Source organism: Stylophora pistillata, chromosome 10 (genome assembly GCF_964205215.1).
Source record: "Stylophora pistillata chromosome 10, jaStyPist1.2, whole genome shotgun sequence".
NCBI classification, from domain to species: domain Eukaryota; kingdom Metazoa; phylum Cnidaria; class Anthozoa; order Scleractinia; family Pocilloporidae; genus Stylophora; species Stylophora pistillata.
In genome coordinates this window covers 31,089,710-31,106,170 of record NC_142528.1, presented here as the reverse complement: position 1 = coordinate 31,106,170, position 16,461 = coordinate 31,089,710, and the positions used below count along the sequence as shown (strand labels likewise).

Below are 16,461 nucleotides of genomic sequence, written 5' to 3'. Positions count from 1 at the left end.
TATTAATTAAAAAAACACTTCACCAATCTTTGATCACTACTAGCTGCAGTAGAGATAAACTGCATCAAACCAAAATATTGAATATCTTTGCCTGGACCTCCTAATCCAGCAAACAGTGCACTGGACTGGGCAAGAGGTTAATAATACACCTTCCTCATGTAAAATAAAAAGGGATTAACCCTTTGATTGCCAAGATCTGATTATTAAATCTCCCCTCTAGGAGCCCTATAAATTTCTTAGGAGAATTTGGAGTTAGATCAAGATAACATCTACCTGATAATTTGAATATTCTCACTACCTGTTTGCTGGATAATGTATAGGATATTGTTGGGAGAAGTTACATGTGAATCACTTCTGAGAGTTGAAGGGTAGAGTTTGTTTGTTTTTTTTCTTCAGCGGGAGTGGAGGCAGTGGCAAGACGTTTACAGCCCAGGCTCTCGTCCATCATCTGTTAGAACAGGCTGGGGGAGGACTAGATTCTGATATCAGTAAGGTTAGGATTTATTTATAGAAACATCCACTACAGTGCTGAAGATCCAGTGGGTAATTTTTATGATAACAAGGAGGAACGTGTCTGTGACTGAGGTCATCTACTTTATGAAATCAGCCTCCTGGGCAACAGCAATATTAACATCAGGAATAAATGATAATTTACAGATCGGAGGATTTGGCCATAATATTATCTATTGAACATCTTCATATCTAGATCTGAGTAAAAGAAAGGAAGTTAACTTGGCAATGCAATGATTACAGGCCATAAATAGAGCTGTCCAATGCTAAGAATGTTAATTTAGAGAGCTTAGATCATATCTGAGTTCATTGTCCTTTGATAGTGATTGTCCACTCTGTTTTATTCATCAGCATTTTCTTGCCTCTGTTGCTGTGATACAATCTTTAGGAAATGCAAAGACCACAGCAAACTCAGATTCCTCCAGGATGGTATGATTTTACTATCAGAATTTTACTGCTAGTGTGTTTTATTTCTTCCATATTCAATTTTTTTTTGTTTGAATAATATTAATTTGCTGATTGTGTTTCTTGACATCCTAGGGAACTCTTTTTGAATTCCATTTGTCTGATGGTTTGATATCAAGAACCAAAATCCAGTGCTATCTCCTTGATTCTGTAAGTATCTGCAAAGTGTTCTGAATGAAGAAAGAATTTACCCTTGGAAATCTTAATCGAGTTTCTAGTTTATGCTTATGATCAAAGCCATCTTGCACTTCAACCCTTATGTTGCGAACACTTCATTAAGAGTGTGCAGGGAGTAAGGGACAGGTCAGAGGTATTACAACTCTTGTTCCAACCTGAGATTGGGAAAAATGTTGTTATCAGGATTGTCTTTGAGTTGGCTCATTTTTATATGAACTGGCAAACCATTTCCTTTGCAAAAACCCTGAGTGCTAACCTTTTGTCTTTACAGACAAGAGTTGTACATCCACCAGACAAGGAAAGAAATTTTCATATATTCTATCAGCTGTTATATGGGATCACCCAGGAGGAAAGAGGTTCTGTATTGAAGCCGTGTTTCAAATATATTTTTGTTTAACCCTTTCACCACCAAGATCTAAATACCAATAACAGTTTTCCACACTGTTGGCTGTACATTTCTTAGAATTTTAGGTCTGAGATTTTAATAATTATCATAATTATAATAAACTTTATTTACGCTGCAAAAAATGTGTCAGCAATTCCATGAGGAACCACTGGCTTTAATACATGTGCAGCAAATATAAAACTATTAAAAATATTAAAATGGAAAATTATATATATACATACATATATACAATATAACTATGTTAAAACTATGTTTAAAAAAATTAGTTACTATTGAACAGAACAATTATGATCACGCTTATCACATTGAAATAAAAAAATTATAAATATTTGATTTGAATTTGTGGAAGATTTAATAGGTGTTCATCTTTCAGTGTTCTTGTTCGAAGGCTCGAGCATTTTGGCAAATAAGAAACCAAATGTTCAGGGACATTTGTAATTGTACACAATTTTAAAAATAAGTTGAAAGCGAAGAAATCGCCTACGGTTTCTTAACGACAGTATACCATACGTCTCATGCATCACTTGGGAACAAGTGTTTTGGTGTTAACTTATGCAACAAATCTACTTGCATAAGTTAACATCAACACATGTTCAATTCTGCTTGAACATGTGTTCATGTTATAAGTGGAAATTCATCTTTGGTCCCTTTAAAAGACAAATGCATGACAAGTTTATTGAATTTACCATTAGGTCCTTTGTCGTATCAAAGCATGCAGGTACAGCTGTATAGAGACTGATTTTAAATCAAAGGTGTCTTCCCTTAAGATGATTGTTTATGAAATTATTTATATAGCATCAATTTGAACTCTGCCCATGTCTGTTGTATTTTCAATTATTTACAATCACCTTCATGCCAATGAAGGCATTCTTGTATCATGTTCACAGGCAAGACACTCCCCAAATTTTTTACTTCTTCATTCAAGACCAAACTTTCAGTTTGCCTCAAATAGACTTACACTAAGGAGAAGCAGTTCCACTGGTTGTGGAACATTGGGCTGCCTTAACTTGCGCTTTTGCCCTTCATATTTTTTAGTGAAGCTTCATCTTCAAGGCTATAGTGTACACTCTTTGTCCTACCTGAGTGGCAGTCCTATTCCGTACAGTGAAGACGAGGAAGTCTTCAGAGCTAAATTTGAGAGATGGAGGGTAACTTTTCAATCATCTATTACTGTTCATTTTAACTCTTACTGAATGATATTGTACTCTGTTCGTCTGCCATGGATCTTTGAGTCTTGGTTTTCCATGATATGATTAAGCATTTTTTCCACGTTGATGGATTTTTCTTTTTTCCACAGGAAGCTCTGGCCTCATTAGGCATCCCATTTGTGGATGTTCTCAGAATTTTAGTGGCAATTCTTTTGCTTGGAAATGTAGAGTTTGTTGACAGTGAAGGTCTCGAACTTGATGTCAAGGGAAATAATGGTAGGTGAAATAATTCAAGTATAGTCAAACCTGTATTAAGCGGAACCATTTTAAGCTGACACCCTGTATTAAACAGTCAGTTGTCAAAGTCCCAAATTTTGTTCCCTTAATCACTTTAATATTAAGTGGTCGGGTGACTATTCAACACAGGTTTGACTGTATCAGGGAATAATCCACTCATCAAATGAAGGGTCTCAATTATGATATTAAAGGGTTGAAAATAATAATTCTTTTTTATTTTTTTGACAGAAATCAAAGCTGTTGCAGCTCTTCTTGGTGTTTCTGGGGTTTCATTGTACAGAGGTCTGACTACAAAAACGAAGAATGTGAGAGGACAGATTCTTAGATCACTGTGTGACTCTGTTACTGTAAGTTGATCAAAGTTTAGGTGACTGTGTAACTGAGTGACAATGTCCACTAACTAAGGTGGTGAACAAGTGGAAATTTGTGGTATACCTAAATATGAATGTAGATAAACAGTGAAAAAAATGGAAGACTGGATTGTGCAGTGTTGCTTAGTATGCTAAGTTGAGAGTAAAATGGGGTCTAATTTGTTGTGTACAGAAAAACTCCAAAATTCCATTAGCTTCAAATTACTTTCAACTCTTCCAATCCACTTCTCCATGCAGGACTGACTCAAAGGGTCATTTGATTCCCTTTTGTTAGGCAAATTCAAACAGAGACTGTCTTGCCAAGGCACTATACTGCAGGACAGTAGCTGCTATTGTGCGGCGAGTCAACAGCTATAAGAGACCAGCAAGTATGATATCAGTGTCGCCCCAAGGATCTCATGAGTCATTACGGGCTGCATTGACTTCTCAAGGATCAACAGGGTCACTGGGTAAAAGTCCAGTAACCTCCAGCAACGGTTTGCTGATGGCATCATTTCCTGGTATTGTAAAATTTAAAATGTTGATTTTAAAATGATTTTTTTGGAACCTTGTGCAATTTGTTTGCAAGTAAATAAACTTCTTTGGCTAGAGTGTAACCTCATTTTTTTCTTTTGAGAAGACTGGAGCAATATATTCATCCTCTTGTTATTCAGCTGGTAGCATGCATTTCTTTCGAGAACAACAAGAGTATCATGCAGTTGTTAAGCCTGCTGATAGAAATTTGTTTGGCTCATTCCGAAAAAAAAATTATTTTAAGAGGCGAGAAGGTTTATGGATTTCCCCAGACGTACATCAGTGAATCAGTGAGTTAACGTTTTCTGAGTTTTTTTTTTTTTAGCATAAAACTCTTAAGGGTTGACTAATGTAGACCTAGATATTCAAGGTTCAGAGGCAGCCATTTGTTAGTTTCTTTTTTTTGTTTTTTTTTTTTTTTAATAATTTGTTAGTCGAGATTTTCATGTATTTTTCGATTTTTAAGGATTTTATCTTAATTTTTTTGTAACTATTTTTGAGGATTAGAGTGAATTATCGTTATCATAGTGTGTATCCTCTAGTTTTTCTTACATTTTTATGAGACATTTTAACACATTTTTTTCGATTTTCAAGCATTTTATCATAATTTTTGTTATAACTTTTTGTGATTATGGTGAATAAAGGATTATTTTCTTGTAATTAAGGGTTGACTCACTACCTCCAATTTATTTTCCATCTTGTTCAATATTTTGTCAGTGATTACTCCCCCATCCACTCCCAGCCTTGATGGTAGTTTCCAGTTCACCAACGGAGCCTCTGGACTCGTCGGCATCATTGATATGTTTGGCTTTGAAAACAGCGAGGTATGACATAGACTAATTACTGTCAATAAGTCAAGAAATGCACTAGGTATGTTTAACATGAAAGCTACAAACTTCAGTGTTTTTTCCCAACAAGTTTTGTACCTGTAAGGGGATGTCTCCCCTATCCGTCCCTCTTTTTGTTACCAGAGTAGCCCGTCCTTTTCCTGTCACCATCGCTGAGACGAAGAATCTTTGTAAGTGTCATGGTCTCGGAGGTGTTTTTTTGTCGTTGTTGTTTTTTTTGTTTTGTTTTGTTTTGTTTTGTTTTTTTTAGAGAAACATGCCCTTATCTATCTAACAGAATAGACGTGTTAGCAATTCTGGTACCCATTCATTGTTGTGTTTTGGCCCCTTTTTCTGTCATAGGTAAATCATCTGGAACAGCTCTGCGTGAATCTGTGCTCTGAAACATTACAACATTTCTACAACACTCACATATTCAAGAGTAGAGAAGAGTACAGCAGGTATTACTTCGCACTTGTTTTTTTTTTTGTTTACTCGAGATTTATTCGCGAGGGAGAATACAAGGAAAGTTTGACATAAGTGCTTTTTTTTTTAACTCTCCTCATGCTACAGGGAAGAAGGTGTTCTTTCAGATTTTGGAGTGGATTATTTTGATAACGCTCTGTGTATTGAGCTACTCACTTGCCAGGTACGTATCCAAGCCTGAGAGAAATTTCCAAAACGTTTAACAAGAATGTTGAAAGCTATTCGGGAATACATTGGTTTTGCTCTCTATAATTGGTCGAGGAATCTCTCGCCATTTTCCTAGCCAATTAGATGCAGAAATGAAACAAATTGCGTGTTGGTTGTTTGCGTTTTCCTACGCTTGAAGCGCCCTCTGCTCCCTGTCATTGGTCCATGAAACTCTCGCCATTTTGTTAACCAATCAGATGCAAGACCTAGAGGAACCGTGTCATGATCGTCCGTGTTTTCCCGCGCTTGTGGTCATTTGCGTGTATCTGTCTTGAGTTCTCATTGGCTCCTTTTGAAGTTGACCTTTGTTCTGTTTAGCAGTAGTCATGTACAGTGTACTTTAGTGAAAGCCACCCTATAAGCTGTTAATCGCGCTATCAAAAAATTCTTAATATCTAATATGCAGAACTGTTATGATTACAACTTGCCATAGTAGGTAGACTTTAAAGTTGTTAGGTTTTGATTTCTTGTGATTCTTTATTATAGCGTGCTGGAATTTTGACAATGTTGGATAAAGAAAGCCTATTCGCAAGGTAAGGCGTGATCACGTTTTGCAACCCCTGTTTTTTTGGAAAAATCTTTCCGTAAATAGTGCAGGTCTAGGTTTGTTGCATTCTGTCAGAATCGTTGTCTTTTCCACTTTTCTTATTCGTATACGTATAGAGTAATTTTCAGTTGGTTATTAAAAACATTTAGGATTCCTTTGGTTTTACTTAACTTCGCTCTGTGATTGGTCCAGAAAACTCACAAAATTCCTTCAACCAATTAGATGGTAAACTAAAAACAATCGTGACTTGTACATTCGCAATTCTCCCGCGCTTTGAGTTCTCATTGGCTAATTATGATGTAAACCCTTGTTCTGATTGGTAGCTAAGATTACTTTGGATTTGGTTTTTCGACACTCAGTGGAAACCTGTTCAAACAGGTATAATAACAACAAAAAATTCATGAAAAAACCAAAAAAACAAAAAAAATTAATCCTTCCAACTGTTAGTGCTGAGGCGGGAAAACCTGTGACGCGTTTCTATCATGCTGGGAAAACGAGTAAAAAGGTATATGTATCAACAATATATGAGCAACGGTTCTTTTTAAAACTGTCTATGTGTAATAAATGGTAAAAGAAAAATTGTTAATGATCAATCCAACGCAATGAAGAACTGTTCGGAAAGTTATGGATTTACAGCGAAGATTGTACGTGAAATGATAATGTCGTGAAAGTATCAACAAGGCTAAATATTTCTTACAGAGGAAGCTACCAGAATTTCTTACAAAAAGTTAAGGGACAGCATAAAGACAGCAATTGGTAAGTTTAAAAAGGTTAATTGATGTTCAATAGCAACTTTGAATGATGGACAACTGTATTTTGGACAGAATTTAAAGGAGAGGATCAAAATTATATAATGTGTTTGTATAGTTCGATACGGAAGGTGGTCAGATTCCAAACCGGTATGGGAATAGTCAATCAGAAACTTTGTACTTTCTGAGATGTTTCCTTCGTTTCAGTTTTTTCGATCCAGATTCCGAAAGTTCGTGTTTTGGAGTATCGCACTACAATGGAAACGTGAGTCGAAGCCTGTTACTGTCAATCTCGTTTCCAGGTTCTTTTCTCTCCTTTTCTTACCTCTACTCTCTCTCCTTCTCGCTTCAGTGCAGAGGGAAAACGGGTTGGGGGGAGGGGAAGGAGAGAGGTCCTTGGAAAGAGGTTACTTCTTCCCTCCTTTTAAACATTACAGGGTTAGATTGTCGTCAAACCGAAGCAGTGTCATCTCACTCTTTTCTGATTGGGCACCTGTTATGGAAGGGTCTTCTGAGACAGCGACGTACTAAACGCAACGTTTTTCTGTACGCTTTTCATTCCACTAATTTATTCGTGTTTTTCTCGTCGCCATGTTCCCACCAATGGCGTAGGTCTGCTTTTTGCATATAAACCCACATATAATCCACAATTCCTCCATTCGCTCTGACGAAGGGCTAACGCTCGAAACGTCAGCTTTTTTATTCGTTACGGTGGCCAATTTACAATTTCAACTTAGTTGATATAACCAAATTACCTTGTTACCCCCACCAACGCAGCACCACAGTCTCTTTAGAAACTTTTAGCCTTTATTCGTCTGTTTTTCTGTACAGACTGACATTTGTTCTGCTTCTCTGTAGATCGTTTACGATGCCAGCTCTCTTTTGAACATCAACAGAGACTCCATCACTGATGACATTATCTGTGTGTTCTCGAGACAGGTATTTTATTCAGAGTGACTTCTTCTCCGGGTATGTCATTCAGACTGCCGGGCTGATAAGCACACCTGGAGAAGATATTTGACGCGAATCTATAAGTTAGTGCTTTAGCAACATTTCTACACAATTTAGACGTGCGGCCAGATGCAAAGTGGCGAAAGACTGAATGTGTCTTGTTATTTCTACCTTCCTCCCTTTAATGGTTTGATTTTTTATTAACTGGCGGTAGACAATAAAGCTATTCTGTCACACCAATCGTGTTCACCAATTATTGTTTTTTGTGGCTCCTAATCAGACTAAAAACGCGGATTAACAGACAAGTGGAAGTGGTATATGACGGCGAGTGTATTTTTTTTTATTTTTTTTATTTTCAGAACTGTAATTTTGGTTTCGCCACGCATCTTTTCACCAGTGATTTGAAACCGCAGCAAGGGCAGGCAACTGCTCCCAAAGGGGTGCTATACAGGATATCACCCACCCCCACTCAGGAGGCGCAAAGGTGAGAGGCAAAGCGCCGGAAAGCACGAGTAGTTGCCAGGTTGCGCTCGGTTGCAGTTTGCATCTGATTGGTGGAGAGAGTGCTGTTACTTTACTTGACCAATCACAGAACGATGTAAAGAAAAACCATTGCAATACAGGACTGCTTTCGAACTTGAATTGAGAGAATAGTACAGGCTAAAGATACTGTCTTAGCCCTCTAACCCTTAACACTGACAAGCATCTATTTCTGTTTACGTTATTACTGCTGAAAATACGGGAAGCGACCATCCACTTAAGAAGCTCTTGATGTTCGGACAAATGCTCCTTGTCAATACAATGGTAAATGTATAGAGAACAGTGTGGAAAATATGCACACTGGTGTTAGGGTGTCAGTGGTCAAAAGAATAAGTACTGGCCTCTAACGGTATCATTTGATTTACTTAAATAACAAAGGCTGATAGTTTCGAAAGAAACTGTTTGGGGCTGCGTTGGTGGGAGTAACGAAAAAATTTGGATATATCAACAAAGTTGAAGTGGTAAATTGGCCACCGTAACGATTCCAAAAGCTGACGTTTCGAGCGTTAGCCCTTCGTCGGAGCGAATATTTGCTTCGCGGCCAAATATTCATTTTTCGGATAATCTCTCAGCTGCGGACATTATCAGCTGACATACCAGCAACCCGAAGGGGTTTATTTACTAAATATACCCCATTCGATTCTATATCTATCGCCCAATTTTATAGACAAGACAAAACAAATGAACAAGGTCAAATTTTCAGGTCCAACTTTTTAATAAAATCTGTGTATCTTTTTAAACAGTGTGAAAAAGAAACACCTTCTCGACCAACTGTCCATTCTTTAGTAATTTGAATATATCAACAAAGTTGAAATGGTAAATTGGCCACCATTACAATTATAAAAGGTGACGTTTCGAGCGTTAGCCCTTCATCGGGGCGAATAGAGGAATTGTGGGTATTGAAAATATTTGGTTATATTAACTATGTTGTTGAATTGTAAATTGGCCACTGTAATGACTAAAAAAGTTGACGTTTCGAGCATCAGCCCTTTGTCATTCGCTCTGACAAAGGGCCAAGGCTAGAAACGTCAGCTTTTTTACTCGTTACAGTGGCCAATTTACAATTTCAACTTTGCTGATATAACCAAATTACCCTTGTTACCCCCACCAACGCAGCAACACAGTTTCTTTTGAAACTTTCAGCCTTTATTGAAAATATTGGCAAACATAGCCCTACCCCTCATACATCAGGGTAGAGAAAGATGGAAATTGCATTGATGAAAACAATATATTAGCTCATGGCCTTTTATTTAATTAACTTTGAACCCCTTGCTATCAGTTGTAAGTGAGACAGTGCGAACTCAAATTGACAACTTTCCCACGTGTGCAACTATTAGCGTACGAATGACGCCGAGGTATCGGCCGCGCTTAAAAGGAGATGGTATTCTATATATTTATAGAAAACATATGGACTACTGATCAAACAAAAATTCGAAAATATGTTCAAAGAATACAGAAGCCATAACGTTGACAACCTCAGTGTAATTTTTGCGGCGGCTATTTTGGCGACCCCAGTCGAGAAGAAGCCCGCAGATAAAACCGTCGACTACAATTTAAGCACTTGAGAATTTTATGTATTTCTCTAGCATTTACCAGGGCACTCTAAACTTACATTTTGTTGAGAACCTTAAAGCTGAATGTTAATTGGAAAATTGGAATGCTTGAAAAATATATGTATCATTCGCAATCACGTACTCATGAATATTCACCAGCATCTAATGTCTGAGTAATTCATAACTTAATATACGAAAACAATGTTTACTTACCTTCCATGACAGCGGACGCCATGAATCAAAATGATAGCCCGAAAAAAGCGAGGAAAGCGAACACAAGTGACCGAATAAGGCACCTACGACAGCACCGAAGCAATCGAAATCACCCGGGAAAATCATCTCTCAATAGATCTGGTACCCAGGGTTCACCGGCCTCACGGTCATCTCGATGTTGAATGATTATACTTCATTTTGTCACATTTGAGAAGTTATGATAATCCTTCATTCGGGAAGGAGATCGTGTTGCTAAATCATGGGTTATTATCTCCTCGTTGTGATCACAGATTGGACCAATGTTTTTAACTTTGTGTTTCCTCAAGACTTGGTTGGTCAATTTCCAATATTCATTAGAATCAGTAGCTTCATTGAATAATTTTTGCCAATAATCAGCCTCAGCACTTCTTAACCTCATATCGCTTCTGTTTGTAGAGACCCCATAATTCGGGGTCGCCTGATGACTTTGCCTTTTTAAGGAGCTTGTATCTTTTGTTTATTTCTTTCCTGATGGAGGTGTTGATCCAAGGAAGAGACTTATCTCTTATTTTAGCATCTCGCGGGGGTAGGTGGTGATGTAATATTTCATTGTATAGACATTGCCAAGCATCTACACTGTCATCGATGTTGTCGAATAAACTAGTTATATGCCAGGGAGCCCGGTCGAAGTCACTTTTAAGTTGCCTTGTGTCTAGTGATTTATAATTCCTGTTTGGGATAACTTTGGGTTTTGCATTACCTCTTGTAACTTTGAAGACTGCGAATATTAGGTTGTGGTCAGAGATACCCAGGTCGATGGAGCCAGAGGTTTGGATTTTTGAGGGTTGACTAGTGATCACGAGGTCAATAAGTGACTTGGAGGTGACAGTAATACGGGTTGGGCTGTTGATAATGTTCTTTAGTCCACAGCTACATAGAATGCCTCATAGGCGTTTTCCATATTCGGATTCCCTATTGTTAGGTTTGTGCAACATATCAGAGTTGAAGTCGCCAACAAGTATTACATTTTTTCTTTTCAGCCAGATATCAGAAATCAGGTCTCTGAAAGAGTCGAAAAAGGAGGAGTCATTGGGTGGTCTTTAGACACAGCCAACAAGGAAGGATTGAGTTCTCATGGTGATGTTCAGCCATGATGCTTCTAAATTTGGTCTTTCCCAAGAAACAGAAGGGTACACAGTAAGATCTTCTTTGAAATATATCAGAATACCACCTCCACAGGAACCGCGATCCCTCCTCACGAATTTATATCCAGAAATTCTGATCCAATCGTCTGACACACTTGAGTTAAGGTGGGTCTCAGTAATACCAAGAAGGTCAAACTTGATCTCGTACAAGAGGTGCTGGACCTATGATTTGAAAGCCGCGTTAAAATGGTGAGTTTAATTCTTGTTTTAGGACTCAAAACGTTCGAAAACGAGGTCGGTTTGGTTATAGTCAAGGAAAGATAACTCATCGAATAACTATTTAACTCGCCAAATAATTTATTTGTAATTTAAAGTAAGATTTTTGTCATTTTATCTTGCAGACAGATAGATACAACATTCACAGTCAACTTGAACATTGTAAGCATGCTTATGCGTAACAAATTATTGATCATAATTAAGTATACTGCACTGTTACTGGCATTATTAAATCATAATCACCAGAGTCTATAATTTGATAATCATTTTTTAGTTACCTTTTTAAAAAAAGAACTAAATACCTTGTGGTGTGTCGCTCGCATCAATCATATTTCCGCATATTTTTTACCTACGTATCGCATCATTAAACTTAGAGTTGAAAATGACAGTTTCAATCTCTGCTTTCGTCGACAAAGGGTGATCATTCTGCTGTTGGTGTGCCTGGTGGATGCGTTAAGATAGTAAAGCTTGCCAGGAAGGACCACATGGTAAAATTATACCGTTTAGCAAACTTTCTTCCTTGTTTCAGTACAATCAAAGTATGTTGGCACTGGCCATTCAGACACAACTAAATTGTCAGTCTTTTCATTTATTGCTAAAGATTGTTTTGATCAATCAAGTATTGTTGTCAATATGTGGTTGATACAGAACTGAGATTGAAAATCTGGGAATCTCTTGCTCTCCCATATGGTCTGCCAAATCTCCAGGATAAAAGCAATGGACTGGCTTTCAAAGACTTTGCTCAGCTGTAGGCTAACATGGCATCCCAGATTTACTCAAATCAAAAACATTTTGCTTTTTGAAACTCTTGCAGTTTCTCAAAAAATTTGTTATGCAACCATATCTTGACAGAAACTAAACAAAAGCTTTCTCTGTTTTCTGGGAAGGGAGAATGATTTAATGGGGGGGGGGAGGGGGGGGAGGCACCAGTCTGTTAGTTTGGAGGTGATGCTGTGGTGGCATAGGAAAAAATCTCCAAATTATAGATCTCAGGTTGGCATCTCTGATCTTATCCCAATCACGGAGATGCAGTATTGTTCTTGTCCATGTTTTTATTTAACATTGTGTTTGTTTTGATTTTGTCAGTGAGTGGCTAGTGAACCAGCACAGAGATAGTGCAGCTTCATATATTGGCCACTATAATCTACTGGATTACTTTGCTTTGGTTGAGAATGAAACACGAGCCAGAACAAAATTCAACCTTCTAGAGGTAAGTGTCTAAGTTAAGTATTTAGTGGACTTTTATGTCACTGAAATCTTGAACCAATGCTGAATGTTTGTCATGAATGAAGCAATTTATTACTCTTTCCACCATAGTTTTGCATAAAAAGTTCACGATGGCAAGAAAACCTCTCGCAGAGATGCTGATCACTGTCCCTCTAAAATGCACTTTTGCTGCAGGCTAGTCCAATAGTGCAGCTTCTAAAGTATTGATCAGAAGGTTTTCATTTGTAACACTGAATTTTGGTTGACCTGCAGTTATAACCCCTACAATACCATGACTTTTATAAATTACATCACATTCTCACTGTATTGACCGTATTGCTCTTTAGCTTAATGCACTTTGATATAAATGTTAGATAAATAACATTGTCAGTTTGCCAATAAAATCATGCAATTTGTGTGATAGAAAATGGTACAGCCTTGTGGAAACCCACCTCACAGACCAGAGGACTGAAAAAACAGTACATGCATTTTGGACTGGATTAAACCTGGTAAGAAAAAATAAAGAAAACAAGCAAGGATGATTTGATAGTCCCTTTATGCCTGTTTGACTCCATTTCTTCTCGCATGTCTACTAATTACTCATTTGTCTTGTGTTTTTCCTAGATCGAAATCTTCCAGTAATCACATGTTCCCGTAAAATCTTAATGCGGTTTCCTAGCAAGAATCTGTAAACCTAACCCACAACTCAGGCAAATACCTTGTCTCTCTAATTTGTCTCTAGCTCTGCCAGTTGGGTCAAAGTGGCTTTTGTATCCAAACTTTTTGTCGAACTTTTTTATTGTTTATACTTTATGCCATGCTTTTTCTAGGCCAGTGCTTTGTTCATAGCAGTTATCTACCAGCAGTTGATTACATCTCATCTTAAGACACTGATTGTTCGCAGAGGCAGCTTTCTTAGTTTAAATGATCGTTTGCCAATTTAAAACGCAAGAAAAGAAGTGATTCCCAATTGTAGAGCTGAGCGTCTTCAAAATAAAATGAACTCGTTGAGGAAGTCTGTGCATCTTAGAGAATTTCGTGTGCCATGTTTGTAACCAACGTTAACTTTCTCGATATTAAGCTTTTTCAGTCTGAAATTCTCGTTTTCCCTCTTACATACTTTCTACTTCTTCTTAATCAACCTAACCAACAGTTATTTGGAGACCCTCTATCTTGAGGGTAAATCTTTTGCGAGAGAAAAAGACGGACACGGCTCCTTAAGTATTGCTTATCCCATATTTGATTAAACTATATCTCGATGTGGATGTCTTACTAAGCAGACGGTTGACGAGGAGAAAGAGCAGGAGAAAGACAAGGAACTTTCCTCGATGACACACCAAACTCTTAGCAATTAAAATACAAGGGATCGATGCGGAGAATTAGAACTCCGATAGCCACTAAACAGCCATAGGCTCTTAGCGCTAAAATGGCGTTACATACTTTTATCGCCTTTGCTTTGCCCATCTCTCGAGACGCCTGTTGGTTCCTGGCCCTGAAAAGCTAGTTTTTGTTTGCTGTGTTTACATACAAGGGAGACCTATGAAATGAAAACAATTAGAATGTCAAGACCCACTCCTCTCTTACTTCCTTGATATGGATTTTTCGAATGCATTCAGGCACGTAAATTAGGGTGCAACAATTAGTTTTTGCTCTGTCGTCTGCGATTATCCCAAAGTTTTACACCTACCCCCCAGAAGAATCCACGACGCGTTACCACCAATTTTCACCAGACAACCAGCCAGTTTAGTTCAAAACAACAGAAAAGGAACAAGATCGATAACTGTAACTGCTGGTATTGGCGTACTGTTCAACCACTTAGTTATGATTGGGAGTCCTTTGCCGGGGCGAATAACGCCAGTAAGTAGAAAACAAAACAAAACTTTCCGCAGTACAAAAACCTCGGGTGAAACTCAAAAAAAGAACGCGATCTTTCTCTTTTCGCCAGATTTAAGACCAGCCTGCTGGTCACAAAAGATTTTTTTATCCCCCAAATGGTAATTAGTACACAGTACTGATTATTGACTTGCACGTCTAAATGAAAGCGATCGTGCGTTCACCATGTCCGGCTAACGTTAAAGCGTGTGATTGTTCCTTGTTGAGGCAGACGTTGGAGGAGTCACTGTTGATCACTTTTGACTTCTCTTATCCACAAATGTGTATTTCTGTTTGATTAAGCCCTCTTAGGTGAAAAGCTAAGCTGACGCTTTGTTAGCCTTGAGGGGTCAATACCAATGCTACAGACGGCCATTAGTAAGGCTGTTAGTCATTCAGTTTTTTGTTGGATTCTTGAATTATCGCGTTCTGTTCGGCTTTTTTAATTGGTTTTCATGAGTTAGACGAACGCTAATTTCTATTTCGCCTCCCCAAAATCAGAAATTGCTAGGTTATCTTTAGTGTTAATTTTAGATGGAGGTAACTCTAAAACAAAATGAAAGGAAAGTAAAATTGGAATTATTTTTCCGTTTTACTGACTTTTCTTCAAAAAGCGGCTAAAGCCCACAATTACGAAATAAAGATTTGATCTCCCTCGCTTTAATACCTGCTATTTGTCCATAAGAGCAATTTAGCAGGCATACAGATTGCAAGCGACAAAGACAGGCTTTTAATCTGAGCACAATGAACGCTTTCTTTTTTATTTCCTTCAGAAATACGGAAAATAAAGTTTGACAACTAACACCAGATCTGAAAGTGAGAGATAACGGAATCTGCACTTCTTAAGGCAATGAAGTGTCCTCCTAATTTTGTAACCATCTTTTACTGTTTGAAAACAGATCACTGCGGCGGCACTGTCGTTCAGTAAATTAACCTATTGTGAGAGGGTTCTCAGTTTTCTTAGTGCAATATCACGTGTAATCAATAGAATTCATTATTTGCGAATTAAAACCCCCATGACAAACCTTTTGCTTTGTTTACTGTTCGAACAACGTGAAATTCTAATGAAGTTTTTACAGGAACCAAGAACTACAGCCAACGAGACCTCTCAACGGAGTTGTAAAACTTAGTTTTTTTGCAACCAGACACCTTAAAGACGCAATTTATATGGATTTGCTTGTTCCTTCAGCCCTTTTGGCTCCGTGAGAATCGAGCTCGGTTAGCAAAACAAGCCACTTTAAAACCAAAAGTCGGCAAGGCCAAAAAAAAATATCTGCATAAATGTCAATGATCATCTAATTCACTAATCCAGGCCAACAAAAGCGAAGTGGAATCATTTAGCTATCATTATCATATTGTTTATTCGCGTGTACTAGCAAATGTTGCTTATTTATCTTAAGCTCAAGCTAGAGACAGATCGTGTGCAGTTGGAAACGCGCCGCAAAATTTTGCATTTCGAGGCTTGTACGCTGAGACTTTTTCTTTTAAAGCGGTGTTTTAAAGTTTGACTTGAGCAGCAACAAAATAAGTGTTTTTCATCCTTGGGTCCAATTTCTCTTAAAATATTGTGTGTCACCTAGACTTAGGGTTTTTAAAATAGATTTCAAAACCTTGCATTTCGAGGTCCGTACGATGCGTGGCGATCATTGATTACGGCTCAGTTGAAAGTTACTTTTTCGTTTTGCTTAATGAAAAAGCAGTATTTTTTTTTGTTTCTTGTTTATAATAACCTTTACATATGATGCACGATCCTCGCAGTAGATAGCGCTATTTAAGCAATGGCGAAAATCAGACCTGAAAGAAATTAGGCCTGTACGGGATTCGAACCACTAAACTCTGCGATACTAGTGCAGCGCTCTACCAATTGAGCTAACAAGCCAACTGGGAGCATGCCGTTAAGCTGATTCGTAATAAACCCGTGAAAGTGATAAATGAGATACAATGAAATATATGAAGTTCATATATTTTGTACTGCGATATTAGATACATATGATGCACGATCCTCGCAGTAGATAGCGCTTTT

General features: G+C 37.8%; 1 protein-coding gene across 1 annotated transcript; it reads left to right on the top strand.

The window, feature by feature from the left end:
* The first annotated feature begins 396 nt into the window (after positions 1 to 396).
* LOC148722690 (unconventional myosin-X-like) lies at positions 397 to 12,570 on the top strand. Its single transcript, XM_088735580.1, has 20 exons — positions 397 to 493; positions 899 to 939; positions 1,051 to 1,125; positions 1,424 to 1,508; positions 2,594 to 2,706; positions 2,856 to 2,982; positions 3,232 to 3,350; positions 3,649 to 3,874; positions 4,605 to 4,711; positions 5,078 to 5,175; positions 5,288 to 5,363; positions 5,894 to 5,940; positions 6,654 to 6,710; positions 6,911 to 6,968; positions 7,562 to 7,642; positions 8,014 to 8,138; positions 10,980 to 11,333; positions 11,486 to 11,522; positions 11,777 to 11,848; positions 12,447 to 12,570. Exons 2-17 carry the CDS (start codon positions 937 to 939, stop codon positions 11,041 to 11,043), a joined length of 1,461 nt encoding a protein of 486 aa, XP_088591706.1. The 5' UTR covers positions 397 to 493; positions 899 to 936; the 3' UTR covers positions 11,044 to 11,333; positions 11,486 to 11,522; positions 11,777 to 11,848; positions 12,447 to 12,570.
* The last annotated feature ends 3,891 nt before the right edge of the window (positions 12,571 to 16,461 follow it).

Bases quoted from the DNA above. Each gene is read 5' to 3' on its own strand.
- LOC148722690 (XM_088735580.1), top strand. The intron at 3,351-3,648 runs GTAAGTTGATCA...CCCTTTTGTTAG, and splicing joins CACTGTGTGACTCTGTTACT to GCAAATTCAAACAGAGACTG. The intron at 5,941-6,653 runs GTAAGGCGTGAT...TATTTCTTACAG, and splicing joins AAAGAAAGCCTATTCGCAAG to AGGAAGCTACCAGAATTTCT.